The sequence below is a fragment of the Sapajus apella genome, unplaced genomic scaffold (assembly GCF_009761245.1).
Source record: "Sapajus apella isolate SASKATOON/1434 unplaced genomic scaffold, GSC_monkey_1.0 scaffold17, whole genome shotgun sequence".
Taxonomy (NCBI): Eukaryota; Metazoa; Chordata; class Mammalia; order Primates; family Cebidae; genus Sapajus; species Sapajus apella.
The window spans coordinates 31,832,152-31,849,570 of record NW_022436957.1 but is presented as its reverse complement, the minus strand read 5'-3'; the positions used below and the strand labels follow the sequence as shown (position 1 = coordinate 31,849,570).

Here is a 17,419-nt window from a genome sequence, read left to right as displayed (position 1 = left end):
AGTCTCTTTGCTAAAGCATAGCAAGAATCACCTTTATTCCAGTTCCCAACAAGCTCCTCTTCTCCATCTGAGACCACCTCAGCCTGGACTGCATTGTCCATATCACCATCAGCATTTCGGTCAAAACTTCAACAAGTTTCTAGGGAGTTCCAAACTTTCCCATATTCTCCTGTCTTCTGAGCCCTCCAAACTGTTCAAACCTCTGCCTGTTACCCAATTTCAAAGTCACTTCCACATTTTTGGGTATTTTTATAGCACAATTCAAATCAAAATCCTAGCACATGTGCATGTGTGTGTGTGTGTGTGTGTATGTGTTTGGAAATTGGCTAGCTGAGTCTAAAATTCTTATGTAAGTGCAAAGGATCTAGAATAACTATAAAACTCTTGAACAAGAGAAAAAGTTTGAAGTATTTATGTTACCAAATATCAAAACTTACTATATAGCTATAGTAGTAGACAGCATGGCATTAGTGCAAGGATAGATTAATAGAATATTTGAACTAAATAAAGTCTAGAAACAGGCTCACAAATATATTGTCACCTGATTTGGGAGAAAAATAGCACAAAAAAATCAATGAAAAAAGTATGGCTTTATCCATAAATGCTGCCAGTAAAATTTGGCATACACGGTGTCTAAATGGAACTTTGAGTCCTATGTCTCACCGTATTTGAAAGTATCAAGTATGTATCATGAAATGTAAGCAATAAAGCTTCTAGGTAAAAGAGAAATATATCTTCATGACTTTATGCCCCAGATTACTGAGATTATTGCTAGTATATAGTACCTAAATTTCAGCTGAAGAGAGTCACCTGTCCAAGGTAAAACTCCTTTCCTGAGGGTAGACTCCATTCAATGATGAATTGATGTGGAAGTTGAGGGAGAGATGTGTAAAATCTTGTCCTCTTTATCCCAAATTGGGGCAACTCTGAAGAGCTATCCTAGCTTCAGTGCTAGCCACTGGCTGAACTGACAGCTTTGTTCCTACTTTCTCCCCCTAATCAATCTTGCTTCATTCTCTTCCTTCAGTGGTGTTGATCCTCAGAGCACTTCCTAATAAACTTAATACCCCCACCTTCCTTTTCAGAGTCTACTTCCCAGGAAAGCTATTCTATAACAGTGATGTTTAAGATATTTTTTAGTGAAACTTGGATCTATATGTTTACATTTTTTAAGTTACTTATTGGTGTTTTGTAGGAATACTGTGTAGACGGTAAGAGTTCACGCCCCAAATTCAAACCTAATAGAATTTATCTTACAGCGTTCTGAGGACTAAATTAATTAATATTTGTAAAGTGCTTAAAATAGCTCCTGGCACATTGTCTATTGCTATTGTTCATGGCAAGCGACATCATTTTCCATTGGAATGCCACTAAGTAAATTATTATATAGGTGATATAAAGGTATGCCAAAAATTCTGAAGGTAATATATGAATAACTGAAATATGGAGAGTATTTTCTAAGAGAAATGTTGAAGAAGTGTAAAGTATATGAAGGGTTAGGAATGTCAAAAGGAATAAGGCTGGATAATTTTTATATCTATTTAAATCTAGATACAGATGTAACTGTGGATATAGATATCAACTGTTCCATAAGAAGTTATTTTCTAGAAAACTGGGATTCACCAAGATACCAAAATTATTTAATCAATAATTTTAGTTTATAAAAATAAAACCATTTGTTTAGGAATTGGTTTATCTAGGAAAAAATAGATTTTACAAGAAAAATAACTATTTCTTTTCCAGGAATGTATTTCCTGGCATGTAACAGCAGGTGCTAGATCTTGTTTTTTATAAAACTGAGGAAAAGTAGGACTCCATTTTGGGGTTGACTTATTTTCATCTATACAAGTACTCACAATAACATATTTTTACATAGTTTTAGTATTTAGAAATGTCTTCACATACACAATTGTGTATGTTTATCAAAAAGTCTTATTAGGTAAAATTTATATTTTATAATGTCCAAAATTGGGTTCATACAGGAAAGAAACTAGCCCAAGATAATACAGCTTATCCATGTTAGAGTAGAAAGAAGAACACAAATTATTTGACCATAAACCTAATGCTCAATCCCCACACCTTGGCTACCTTTCTAAGGTTCTAGGTCTAATTTTACATCTATGTGTAGATTTGTAAAGTTTTTTTTGCTACAATATGTAACACTAGAAATATAATAATGCTAACCTTCCACCTTTTTTTAAATGTTAGAGGACCCAGTAACATGTTACAGCTAATATTTTTCCACAAGTTTAATTTTGTTTCGGTAACATTTGATTCTTTCCTATTAAAAAGAGAAAAAAAGAATACTGCAAGTCCTAGAACTTTATTAGCTTTGTAGAAGGATGTCCTTTGAAATCACAATTCACCTACACTCCTGTCCTGTTCTTGGTTATTTGGCCTAATTAAATCTGTAAGCAAGGTAACATTTCAAAGTGAAAACCTGGCAAGTTAAGATACTTCACTGACAGGAAGACCCTTTTCTTCTTCCTGTCTAGTTCTTGTCACCGGTTTTGAATGATAATGAAAGGAACAGAGAACTTTCTAAAAACAAAATGAAGTACTTAGCTATCTATAGTATGAAATTCATTCCAAGGAAATAATTTCTAGAAATATATATTTCCTTAAAGGAAGAAAAGGGCTGTGAACCCTTTCTCCAATGGGAAAAATATAGTGTCAATGGCTAGAGCTCCAATCTAGGTCAACATCTAACTACATCTAGATCTAATTTTATTAAACAACTTCGTAATCCCAAGGAATTGTAAAATTTCTGAAAGAAGATAATATGCGAAATATTTATAGAAATTATTTTTATCCATGTCCTTTTGTAATATAGAGACTAAATTTTTTGTAAAGTCAGCTTGACTGGGATGATGAATAGAGTGGCTGCTACTATGGAATGAAGCAGTAGCATTCATACTTGAGGAACATATGTTAGTTATAACAGCTCTCAGTTTCTTTTACTGCCTAATATTGAATAGAATTGAATAGAATGCACTGTTACATCATATGGCAAATTAGAGGTTGCAAGTTTAAAACTTCCCTGCTGAATCAGTTCATGAGAAAATAACATTTACAAAAGTATATTTCTTGGCCAAATACATGTTTGAAATACATATCACTTCCTCTATCTAAAAATATACATAGCACTAGAGAGAGAGGAAATAAAAGGCCCAGGAAACCCTGCCATAAACAAACTTTGTTTAGCCAAGGATTTCCCAAATTCATTTAAGCATAGAACGTAGGGTTTTTTATTTATTTTTAATTCTGTTTTTGTAGCTACTAGTAGATATATATAAATATAACTTAGCTGTTTCTGTTTCTTTGTGTTCTTGTTTTTTTTTTTTATTATTATTATTGTACTTTGGGCTGTGGCATACATGTGCACATCCTGCATCCAGCAGGATTGTTGTATAGGGACATATGTGCCATGGTGGTTTGCTGTCTCCATCCGCACCCCCACTCTGTGCCTACATCAATCATTTCTCCTCAACCTCCTTGCCCCACCCTGTCCCGCTGTCCCACCCCTCCCCACCACCCCACCACCTACCCCAGTGAGTGTTGTTCCCTTCCCTGTGCCCAACTGTTCTCATTGTTTGTCGCCCACCTATGAGTGAAAACATGCAGTATTTGGTTTTCTCTTCTTGTGTTAGTTTGCTTAGAATGATGGTTTCTAGATGCATTCACACTTAGGTAAACACTGGTCAAGGTTAAGGTAATCTTTTTAGTCCTCAAATATTCACCAGGAAAATGTTCTATGTTAATATAGGAACACTTAGTTTTAAGGGTATAAATGCTTTTTCTGTTATATGATGGTATCCCTAGAGGTGATTTTTATAATACCAATAGTGCCCCAATGTCTAAAAATGCCAATAGCGACATAAGAAGCCAAGCTCCCATTTCTGTTGTACTCTTACGATTTATGTTCCTCAAATCAGCAGAAAAACTCCTACAACTAGTATTATAACATGTAAAAATATCAGGGCAAACAAAAAGTTCCTATAAAATAAGCAAACCCCTTTGGAGATCTTATTACATAGAACAACAGGAAGCGCATCATGAACTGTCAAATATACTACATAGGCAGGGTATGCATGGTTTATCTTAGAAAGCAAGTCACAAACTAGAGAAAACAATAAGAAATTCACCAAGAAACTGGTTTAAATATTGAAAAAATATTTTGTGACAATAAGAAAAACAGAAATTATAAAGTACATTTAATTTCTTTTTTTTTAAACTAAAAATCTTAAAATTGGAACACAAATGTTGGTCTATACGTTGCATAAAAATTGCATTTTATAGAACTACTAATTGTGGTATTGAAAATAAAAGTAGTTAGTAGAAGATTTATATTTTTGTTTTGTAAATTAGATTTTATTGAAAGTCATAAATACTGTGTTTCAAAACAGTGAGAAAATGAATGTCCCTGAAAAAAGAAGTTTAAATACTGTAAAGATGTAGTCATCTCCAAATTTGTCCATAGGTTAATGTAATTGCCATTAAATAATTATTGGGATTTTGGGGGGACTTGATAAAAGTTTATAATTTTTACTAGAATAATAAGTAAATAAGAGAAAATAAATCATTTAAAATACACTAGAAAGAAAGAAAATAAGAAAACAAAATCATGGGGTTTAAACTGCATGGCACTGGCATCAGGTCTGAAATACAGATCCAGGGAAAAGTGTATATATGATCTGAATATCAGATAAGTCACATTTCAAACTTAAATAGCAACAAAATTATTATTATTATTTAACCAAAAAAATGGAAAAATGGCTAATTAAGTGAGGGGCAATCAAATTAGGTTTTCATTACATAGCAAAAAAGCACTATATAGATGAATTGGAGTAAAATTTGCCTACCTACCTTATCCATTTTCTCATTAAAAACAAAGGAGAAGAAAAAGAAAATGTAGGTGAATTTTCAATGTATTTCACAGTATGGAATGACATTGAAAGTGTAGAAGCAGTGGAAGAAATTTAAGAAACAGAAAATGGCTCACCTATTTAATGGATCAGTTAATTAAGTATAAGCAGACATATAAATAGTTGCCAAAAATATAACAAAGTTATTGTTTGACATGAAGGCAGTTTTGAATTTTTTGCTATTATAAAAAACGCAGTATCAAGCATATTTATTCATACATTAACCATACATTGATTATATCTTTGTTTTAATTTTTAACTTTCGTGGATATTCTGGTAGGTATATATATTCATGAGGTATATGGGATATTTTGATACAGGCATAGAACGTATAACAATCACATCAGGGTAAATAGGATATCCATCACCTCAAGTATTTATGCTTTTTGTTACAAACAGTTCAATCATACCCTTTTAGTTATTTTTAAATGTACAATTAAATTATTTTTTACTATAGTCACTTTGTTGTATTATGAAATACTAGAACTTATTCATTCTTTCTATTTTTTGGCACCTATTAACTCTCCCCTCTTCCCCTCATGGCCCCACCCCTACCCACTACTCTTCCCAGTCTCTGGTAACCATCCTTCTACTCTCTATCTCCATGAGTTCAACTGTTTTTATTGTTTGGTCCCACAAATAAGTGAGAACATGAGAAGTCTGTCTTTCTGTGTATTTCATTTAACATAACTCCAGTTCCATCCATGTTATTGCAAATGACAGTATCTCTCTCTCTCTCTCTCTTATGGCTGAATATTACTACATTGTGTACATACACCATATTTTCTTTATCCATTTGCCTGTTGATGGACACTTAGTTTACTTCCGAATCTGAGCTACTGTGAATAGTGCTGCAATAAACACAGGAGTGCAGATATCTCTTCAATATACTGATTTCCTTTCTTTAGGGTATATACCTAGCAATGGGATTGCTAGATCATATAGTAGCTCTAGTTTTAGTTTCCTGAGGAACCTCCAAACTGATCTCCATAGTAGTTGTACTATCTTACATTTCAACCAACAGAATTGGCATTACTAGGTCAAAAGAATGATGGTTGCAAAGTTTCTATTTATACATTATACACGGTACTCTCCAAAAGCCATGTAGTAGGTAATTTGTATTCCCATAAACAGTTTGATTATTCTAATTTCACTATAGAAACATTAGCAGTTATAGTTTCATTAAAAGACAAAAGCAAGCTTAAAAAGGGAAAAAATCTAGATGGTCATTTAAATAAAAATCAATATCTGATTATTAATGATATTGAACATATTTTAAACCATTTTTTGGCCATTTGTACTTTCTCTTTTGTGAACTGTTGTTCATACTCCTTTTAATGCATTGCAAAGTTGGAACATAAAAAGGTTCAGGTCTGCCATTAAGCAATTATTTTGCTTCTGTATAAGTTAATTTTTCTGAATTGCACTCTCCATAGTTCAATGAGAGTAATAATAACACCTGTCCCTTGGAGTTGTATCAAAAGAACTGAATTAATGACATTTAGGAAGCTTTTATAAATGGCTATAGAAAATGTAAGCAAAATTAATTAACCTATTCTTCTTGAAATGTTAGTAGTGGCTATTGGTTTCAGTTAGTATTTTTGTATTAAGTATGTTAAGATAATTCATACTTTATATTTACCACCAAAACAATTATGTTTTGTAATTTTAAAACATTATTATTGTTAATCAAATTCATAATTTTTTAGCTTTAGATTTTTAAGAAACTTCATTAGTTATTAGAATTTTTCCTATTCATTAATGGACAGGTGGGGTGGTTAATATATAGAAGAAATAGATATAGGCTGGGTGCGGTGGCTCACGTCTGTAACCCCAGCACTTTGGGAGGCTGAGGCGGGTGGATCACCTGAGGTCAGGAGTTTGAGACCAGCCTGACCAATATGGTGAAACCCTGTCTACACTAAAAATACAATACAAAAATTAGCCAGGCGTGGTGGCATGCACCTGTAGTCCCAGCTACTCTGGAGGCTGAGACAGAGAATTCCTCGAACCCGGGAGGTGGAGGTTGCAGCAAGCTGAGATCTCACCATGGCACTCCAGCCTGGGTGACAGAGTGAGACTCTTTCTCAAAAAAACAAACCAAAACAAAATAGCAACAACACAAATAGATACATACCCTATAATAAATTTGCAGTAAAACAGTTGTTAAAACTACTGATACTACTTTTTGTTAGTATTAAAACTATTGATACTACTTTTCATTAGTATCAGTAGTTTTAACACATTATTTATAATTTTCTGAAATATTTCTTGACTCATATAGCCATGTGTTAAGTGGTAAGCTATTCAACCATGAAAAATTTCGAAGTTAAATACTTGGCAAATCTTACTTATGTGCTGAAGAATGAAAAATAATGCAAATGCAATGAATATAGATCAAGGTTTACTATCCATGTTTTTCTATCAGCTTATTAAAATTTGTTCCAAAAATTTAAAATTATGTTTTCAATTTGTGTTAAACATTTACTAAGGCAATAGACATATACTTCATTATCTCAAAAATGCAACAGCAAACAAAATGATAGAACGTAATATAGAAATCCTGTACCTTGTGTTTGACGCAAAGAACTAAACCGGAAGGCAGAATTCTCATAGATGAAGTTATCCCAGCAAGGATCAATGACAATATGCCTGGGATGTTCCAGACCTAATTAAAAAATAAAGAGATGTTACCCTTCAATGCCATGTTCAAGAAGAAAAACAGCAGTGTAGATGGAAATAGAATAAAAGTTATTCTCTAATAGGAAACTTATAAGATGAATATCTTTCAAAGTATATTTTAAAATGAGATGTAAATGGCATTTTTTGAGGAACACATTTAATATAAATGGTTTTCTCTATAATGTTTAAAAAATTAAAAATAAACTCATAAATTCTTGGAACTTTTAAGTGGGCACAATGGCATGTGGCTATAATTCCAGCTACTGGGGAGTCTGAGGCAGGAAGATTGCTTGAGGCCAAGAGTTCAAGACCAATTTGGGCAACATAGCAAGACCACATCTCTATATTTTAAAATCTTGGAATTTTAATTTGAACTACTCAACAAGCAGACATTAAGATTCTATTTGAGCCTGCTATTTAAAAATAGATTGCACTGCTGAATACAGTTGGCCTCTGTACCCATGTGTTCCGTATCCATGGATTCGACCAAAGGCAGATTGAAAATCTTCAAAAACATAATGGATGGTTTCATCTACATGGAATATGTATAGATTTTTTTTCTGGTCTTTATTCCCTAAATCACATACAATGACAACTATTTACATAGTATTAGGTATTCTAAGTAATCTAGAGACGATTTAAAATATCTGAGAGGATGTGTGTAGGTCACATGCAAACACTTTGCCATTTTGTATCAGGGACATGGAGATTTGCAGATTGTGATATCCTTGGGGTTTCTGAAATCTAACCTCTATGGATACAGAAGGATGGCCTATATATAAATATGCACAAATAAATAACATTTATGCAATGTTAACAAAAAGTTTAAACCAATAAATATAAAAATATGTTTATTAATTCTCTATTAAAAAGCTAAGCTCTACTTACATTAAAAATATCAGTTGATAGGCTATGTGGTTATATTTCAAATGTAAATATACATACATTAAAGGAAATGCAGAAAAATATTTACTAACAGTGATATATCATAAAAGGGAAACATGTTTTGAGATCATTGTATATTGATCAGTGTTTCTAAAAGTGTAGTCTTCTGATAACCAGCATTGGAATAGCTTGTGATGGCAGGGCCTCACTCCAGCCCTTATGAATCAAAATAAATGAATGTGGACCTGGAAATATGAATTTTTATAAGCTCCCAAATATTGTTTACTGAATTTGGAGTGTTACTAATCAAAAATCCAATCAAACGAGTTCCAAATGTTAAGGTATCTTAACAGCATCTAAAAATAAAGTAATTGTAAGCAAGTAGAGTCTCAGATTACTCACCTCAAAAATGGTTATAATTATTCTACATTTACTTTTTATTAGTATAATATTAATTATTTGTTATAAGCAAAGTAAACTCAGACAGAAAATTCAATTAAACTAAGTTATAAAAACTTAATATATTTGATACCCGAATTCCCTGCCAAAAAGTCTCAAATTTCTCAATACTATTTATTTATTAATGCAACTATTAAAAAAGTTGCATGTCTGAATTTGGGAGAGAATTTTAGGTTCTGGGAGTTTTTCTTACACCAATTTATCTCTCTTCTTAAGTATAAAACCATGCTCACCCTGATTGGCAATTTGCAATGATTACACATACATTACATAAATATTTGCACAACTATGGATATGCTTTAGATAAGATTCAGAGGACCTTCAGGGAATTTCATAAGTAATTCTACCATGTGACATGCAATGTACCGGTATTTATTCTGCACATCATGTAGGTATGATTAACTTATAATTATGCTACATTGGGCACTTTATTATTTTACTGCTGGTGAACACCATGGTAATAATTAACACAAAGTCAACAGAAACTCATCAATGTACTTTGTTTTCATTACCAGTTCTCATATGAAAGTTGATATCTGTAAAACTAACATATTATGTTAATTAGTATGCACATTTTTAGCCAGTGCTATTTTGTTTTGTTCCAATAAACTACTGATATATAAAACAGAATTCACTTTTATTTAAATATTTGACTCAGATCACTAATATTGCATTTAAATTTGGATTAATTAGAAGTGAATAATTTCCAGACTAAAGCAATTTTGATAGAAAAGTAATCAAAACAACTACTTTGTATTCATTAATTACTGATTCATTCATTTATGCAACTTTTAAGTATATAATCCATGCTGAAATTACATATATAGAGTGGAATACAAAATCAAAAACAATGATTGTATTTATGTGGTTGTATGTTTGCAGATACATATATACTTATGTTTTCTCCACATGGGAGATAGTTTTGGAATGCACATACAACAGTTTCCAGCATGAAATAGACGCTCAATGACTGAATATGAAATGACTACTAGCAAAGGTTTAGAACATCTAATGAAGATGTGCTCTTAAATGTATAATATGTGTAAATCAAGCCCTAATTTCTAATGTTTCATCTCAGATGCTTGCTTTCATTCATGGCTACCCTTTCCTTCTCCACCTTTATTCCCATCTGATCAGGGTGGAAACTTGAAAGACAGGGTCTTGGGTAGGGGACATAATTGCCGATGAGAAATTACTGTAAGAATTGTGTCCGTGGACAGCAGTCACTGAGCAAGGGTACACGTGCTAGCCAAACAAGGTCATGACAAGAAGCCAAAGCATGTATGTATCAGGAAGCCAGTGGCTGATGGCAGAGTGAAAAAGAGGAGAGACAGCTGAGAAAATGTGAAATAAATGGCAGCAGGGGCACTTCCTAGGGACTTTGGACGGAATGGAGGGAGGCCTATTTCCCTAAGATTCAAGGGTAGGTGTCAAAGAAGGGCAAGTGCCATACTTTAGATCATATAACTGGCTTTAAAATCACCATCTGTGAGCAGATAAAAAAAATTTAGTGACCCTCAAGAAGGCAGTCAGACATAATGAGTTCAAGATGCTGTTCCACCACTTACTCGCTGTAAGTGAGGAATTTGGGGAAATTTTTCAGCCTGAGCTTTCTCATCGGAAAGGCAGGAATACGGACCTCCAGGATTTTCAGGGGACTTTGCGTACAGTCACGTTGATAAAGCTCAAGTGTGGTAACATAAAGGGTCTTAATAAATTCTAGCTTCCCAGACTATTTGAAAGCTATTCGGTAGCATCCTGCTCCTCTTGGGATTCATTAACTGTTTGCTTTATAGAATCTATACTATCTTCAGGTTGTTTAGGTACCTCCTCTCTTATCACCCTATCTTATTAACCTTTTGAAATTGGTATGGCTTCAATATATATGGATGTCTGAAACATTATCTTCTCTACACCTTGCCTTACATAATGTTCAACTGAACGATCTTTCAAACATTCACCCTGAGGGCTGGATGCGGTGGCCCATAAGCCCAGCAACTTGGTAGGCCAAGGCAGGGAGATCACTAGAGGTCAGGAGTTCCAGACCAGCCTAGGCAATATGGCAAAACCTCGTCCCTACAAAAAATACAAAAAATTTTTGGGCGTGGTGGTGCATGCCTGTGGTCCCAGCTACTGGGAAGGGTAGAGTGGGAGAATCATCTGAGCCTGGGAGCTGGAGGCTGTAGTGAGCTGAGATCGTGCCACTGCACTCTAGCCTAGGTGACCAAGTGAGACCCTGTCTCAAAACAGAACAAAAAATTCCCCCCTGTTCTTGTTAGAGGTTGCATATCTCCTTGCGTGATATCTCCTCCTATTACTAAATTGGGTATATCACAAAAATACAAAATACAAAAAAAGATGAATTAGAATAATTTTTTAGAAAATTGAAACAAGATTAGGGACATCATCTTCAGTCAAGGAAGAGACACAGTATGGTCGTGTCAATTACTTGGAAGAAGCCAAAATGTTTTCTTAGTAATTAATATATTGAGGGAAAATGTAGTTACATAATTAGGTCCACAGCACAAAAGCCAGACAATTGCTCAAAAGAGGGAACCATTCTTCCTGATACTAACAACTAATTCATAAAAACTACATTTCATTTAAAAACGATTGCAGTGTGATAAGAAAGCCTTTGATAACATCTTCACCAATACATCACGATGACTCCTTTAGAATATTTCTATGCAACCTGGTGTTATGGGTAAATGACATCACAACATAGTTAAATTCACTGAACACAATTCTTAATGTGGTTGGGGGAGGGTGTAGTTGATTTCAAGTACTGGGTTTCTGGTTCCTTCTATTTAATCTGTTAAGCAGATTTCAGACCACTCACAGAAACAGATTGCAAGTATTTCCTGTAATCCTTTACTAACATTATCTCTCCACTTGAGCTTTTCAGTTTTATATATAACTAGGTGAACACTTAGTGAGAAATTGTTCTGCCTGCTTACTGAGAAGCCATGTACAAAGGTACACAGAAACCTGGCTTTGCAGAGTTGGCTTTTTAATTTTACTTCCTTCACTTAATAGCTCCATGATCATGAACAAGTTGTTAAGCCTCTCTATTCATCAATTTTATCCTCTTTAAAAACAGATATAATGCCTGTTTCAGAGGGTTCCTGTGTTAGTTGGGGTTTCCTCAGAAGCTGTTATTCGGGACGTGACCTCAGTAGGGAAGTGCAAAAGTGAGAGAAAGATTAGAAGAACTCCAATAAATGGTGTATTACAAAGGAAGTTACTACTGTGGATACATGAGGCTCAAGACAACTAGGGAACTCTGAGAACCAGTGCAGAACACACATCTCAAAAGTATACTGCTCAGGGGGATGGGAACTGTAATATTTATCCACCACTTCCTGTCATCCTTAGGTTGAAGGAAAATAACTCACTAGGGCAGCCAATGGAAATACCCAAAAGAGTTACAGGTGTTGGTAGCTGGACAATGGCCCAGATAAAGACTAGTTGAATATTTGTTGTCCTGAGATAACTAAAAGAATTACATAAATGAAGTGCTCAGTATAGTCTTTATAATTGGCAACTATTATGTATCCCCAGATTCAATCACAACTGTGTATCACCTGTTAAATTACAAGGGCAGTATATGCCTTAACTGCAACTTAACTTAAAGGTCAGGTTCACACCCTCGTGTGCCAATTGTGGAGCATAACAAGTATTTATGCTCAAGTGAAGGGCAAGCCATTCCACTAAGTAATTCCCTGTGAATGGTGCCAAAATTCTCCTTAGGAAATAATGGTAACTTTGTTGTAATGCATAGACCAGTGTGTGCCCAAGGTCCTCAATTTCTTCACCAAATAGCACAGCTACAATAATATTTAGCATCAAACTATTTTAAGATGGATATAACAAGACCCTCATCTTGGGTATTAAAAATATCAAAAATATACGTAAGCCTTTAGAAACATTTTCAGGCAACATAGTATAGTTATCTGAAGAAAAATTAGTCTGGACACAAGAAACATTAAACATGTTTGCTAAAGAAACAGATTTTCAGACTTTTGGAAAAATTCTAGGTATATACTGTGAGCTTTTCTGCTACCTGTGGTCATGGACTTTTCCACTGTTACTGCCTTGAATCTTCTGAGCTTTGCTTCTCATTCCAATTTTCCCCCAACCCATCCATATCCATCATACACAAACAATTCTAGAGTTAGCTTTCAAAATGCAGGTTATAAAGTCAGGTAATCTTTTGAAAACTGTCATTATGTAGAGGATAAAAGTTGGATTCCTTATAATAGTATTTAAGACTTTTGCAATATCCTAACGTATCTCCTCTCTCTTTTGCCTCTCTCTCTCTCTCTCTCTTCCTCTCTCTCTCTCTCAGATAGGTAGGTAGATAGATAGATGATAGATAGACAGACAGACAGACAGATAGGTAGACAGATAGTGTTAAAAAGTTTAGCCTAACACTGGCTCCTTACATATTTTAAGTTCAGCCTAAAGGTTTCTCTGTACATAGAGAACTATAAGCTATATGGAACTGTAAACAGACTGTAAGCCTACTCTTACGTCATTCACTGAGGTGGCCAACTGTTCAAACTGTGTTCAAATATGGCAAACTCAGAGCCGTAACCAATTTGGCTGTTTTTGTACCTCCCTTCTGCTTTCTTTATGTCACTTTTTTTAATGTCCATAAATCTTACACCACGTGGCTACACTGGTTTCTGAGCCCACTCTGGCTTAGGAGGCTGCCTGATTCGTGAATCGTTGTTTGCTCAATTAAACTCTGTTAAACTTAATTTGGCTAAAATTTTTCTTCTATCAATACATAGATAGATAGAGCTAGCGATATATAAAATATATACAGATCTTCTCAAATTGACTACTTTTTCCAAGAAGGCAGCACTTTTAGAATGTCAAACTCACTATCGAACTTCTGGAGTACCCAATTATGTCTTTTCTCCTGGTAATATCTTGGCTATTTCTATTTTTGTTACTTCTCCCAGAAATAATGGCTTTCAATATTCCAAAGATCTTTGGTATTTAATTTCGACTGTGTTATCTCTAAGTTTTAGAAATTTGGGTATTTTATTTATGATCCAGTCATTCACAAGGCAAGCATCAAGAGTCTGCTCTGTCTTATTTGCTCAAGTTACTAATAGATCATGTCTATAAAGATCTCACAAATATTGTGGGATGAACAAATATTAGCTACAATAAGTGTGACAAATATTTACATCAAGCTATGCACAAGTTGCCATGCCATCCATTAGGGGAAGAAATCATTCCAGGATTTGTAGCTAATAAGAAGAGAGACAGAGAGACAGAGAGAGAGAGAGAGAGAAAGAGAGAGAGAGAAGGAGGAGAGGGAGAGGGAGAGGGGAAAGGGAAGGGGGAGGGGGAGGGGAAGGGGGAGGGAGAGGAGGGCAGGGGAAGGGGGAGGGAGAGGGGAAGGTGGGAGGGAGGGGGAGAGGGAGAGGGAGGGAGGAAAATGAGGAATGCAGGATCTCAAATGCTCTGAGATTCTTCACACCAGCAAGGAACCATTTGGTGAGATCAGTCTTGCTATAAACTTGCCTAAGAATTTTTTTTTAAATTCTGTAGAATTCCTATGAAAATTTACATCTTCTTTTAAAAGACAAAATGAGATTGCCTACTTATAACATGAAATAATTTAAAGACATTTACAAATATTTAAATGAGTAGGTATTTGATATGGTTTAGCTTTGTGTCCCCACCACCCAAATTTCATCTTAAATTGTAATCCCCAGGTGTTAAGGGAGGAATCTTGTGGGAAGTGATTAGATTATGGGGCAGTTTATCTCGTGCTGTTCTCATGTGAGTGAATTTTCATGAGATTGATGGTTTTATAAGTGTTTGACATTTCCTCCTACACACACTTGATTTCTCTCCCCTGCCACCATGTAACGTATGCCTGTTTTTTTTTTTTTTCTACCGTGATTGTAACTTTCCTGAGGCCTCCCCAGCCATAAAGAACTGTGAGTCAATTAAACCTCTTTCCTTTATAAATTAGCCAGTCTTGGGTATTTCTTTATAGCAGTGCAAAAATGAACTAATACAGTATTAATTTCTATTTTTTAATGAGTATATTTTGCATACATGTTAAATATTTTATTTCTTTCATCAGTCATATTTTTCCGGAGACTATGTTTTTCTTTAGGGCAAATTGTGAGGCTTAGTCACCAAGGACTATAAGCACAAGTAGTTATATAGATAATGCATAAAAATGATACCAAAAAAGGGAGAAGAATAAGAATAAAACAGAAATGGAGATGCCATCACCAACAAAGGGAAACGAGTTATTTTTCACATTGGATAGAGAGACAGAGAAAGAGAAATAAGATATTAGAAGCCTGTGAATTTTCCTTCGTCTCATACCTCCTCAGGTTTAAGGAAGAAGGGGGAGAAACAAAGCCTGAACATTTGCCCAAGAGAAAGTGAGTTTACTTAAAGGAGACTGTTTATAACTGCAAAAGGATGATAAACTTTTAAACGTCAAGCTTACTATGTTTTCTTGTTACATAGCAGAAACAAATTTATAGCAATGTTAGAAAATTAAAAAGTCACACATTATTTGAAAGTTTATTTTTGATGTTAAAATCTTGACCCAAATTTGTTTTTTATTACATGTTCAGTTATAAAGTCATTTGGCTGTGCGTATACTGAAAATTCCATTCCCTGGAAAGACCCATTGATGTGCCTCGTGTGCTTGCATTCTAGAAATTCTGACCCCTACAATTGGTATAAACTTAATAAAGACATATTTTTTGGTGTATATCTAAATTTATGATTTAAATCCCAAACACAGTAACTTGTATATTTAAATTTTGTCAGCTCCACGTTCCTTTTTCTCCAACAGTGATTTCAAACCACCACTCCACTCTTCAAATTTTCTATTATATCACTTTTCCTCAGCAGATGAAAATGTAAATATGTGAACTGCTACCAACTCCAAAGCAATTCCACTACCTATCAATTCATCAACATCCATATTTATTTTATTTTATCCCCACCCAAGCAAGAAATGCCCCTCCTATTCAGCTCTTCCTTTACCTCTGTTCTGATCCCAACCCTCCTAGACCCTTAGCCTATCAGTTAAACCTTATCTCATTTATGCCTTTAACTCCTGCTCAACCCTGGCTTCTCCCTTCTGCTTATACATATGCTCAATCTTTTCCATCTTAAAATGCTGATTTCCTTGAGCTTGCAATCAACATGTATTAAACACCACATGCCTCTCCTCATTGCAGCCAAAATTCTTATAAGGGAATTTTACATGAGATGACATTACTTTCTTAGTATTTAAAATTATTTCATTTCAAGAAGATGAAGAAATAATGGGAAAGCACCAAAGTCCAACAAGTAAATGACATGTTCAGCTTCAACATTAATCAAAAATAGTAAATTTGCAATGATGATACAACATAATGTTCTTTCAATCAGATTGATGGAGATTAAAGACAATGTTATTACTCAGGGCTTACACAGTTCTTGAAAATACGTAATGTCTATATTATATTCCTAATGGCAGCATGAATTACAAAAGCATAAACATTCTAGAGAGTAATTTGGTCATTTATATAAAAAAAACCATAACACACATATAACTTTAACCCAATCATTGCACTAATAATAGTTTTAGTAGAAGTAGTAATCATAGTTGAAAAGATAAATTGGTCATGCTCAATATTAGATTGAAAATGTGCTTCAAAAAACTCATGCTGAGTTAATTTTTAATTCAGACTCACACTATTTGTTTGTTTAATATAAAGTGACCAAACTCTTCAAATAATCTAATTAAAAGCATGTATCCTTAATATGGCATAAAAAAAGGGCAAGGCTGGTTGAAGCCAAAATTTATTCCGAATATGTTGTCTCTTTATTAAGAAAATGCAAAAAGGAAACAAAGTCATAATATCAGAATTTCTATAAAGTTTTGAGGAATAAGTATTGGCATATTTGAGTAATATAAGAATCTTACAAATCTAATTTACATATTTGGGTTTATGGATAAAACTGGAAGAACTTGATTTATATAGATATCTAATTCTGATTCTGCACCACTATAAGCTGTGATTTCAGCCAAAATATTGCATCTCTCAAATCTTGATTTCTCTTTTGTACTTTTCTTTAGCTAACAGATTTCTAAAGTATTTATTTGTTCTAAAATGTTTTGATTCTATGCCAAAATAAGTCTGATAAATACCTATAAAATAACATGTAAAATATTAAAAAAAAAAAAAAAACAACTTACTTGTCAGTGTGATATCAATGAGGACTTTTTCCATTGTGGGATTTTTGAAAGCTATAACCATAGATGACTGAAGACCAATGCGTGTGATTATTCTTTTCGTGCATAGAGGCTTGGGAAATAGTCCTACTCCGGATAAGTGGAATTTCCATTCTGTAAACTGTTTGAAGACAAATATTCATAACATATGTGTCCTAACTGCATATATTTTATTTGCAATATTTAATAAGCA

At 34.0% G+C, this 17,419-nt stretch overlaps 1 protein-coding gene across 1 annotated transcript in view; it reads right to left on the bottom strand.

Annotated features, from left to right (window-relative positions):
- CFAP47 (cilia and flagella associated protein 47) overlaps positions 1 to 17,419 on the bottom strand; it is a 443,615-nt gene that overhangs the window by 58,557 nt on the left and 367,639 nt on the right. Inside the window, exons 56-57 of the mRNA XM_032286197.1 lie at positions 17,191 to 17,347; positions 7,495 to 7,593 (exon numbers count right to left, since the gene is read on the bottom strand). Of these exons, the coding sequence (XP_032142088.1) occupies positions 7,495 to 7,593; positions 17,191 to 17,347 (256 nt within the window). The remainder of the gene's footprint in view (positions 1 to 7,494; positions 7,594 to 17,190; positions 17,348 to 17,419) is intronic.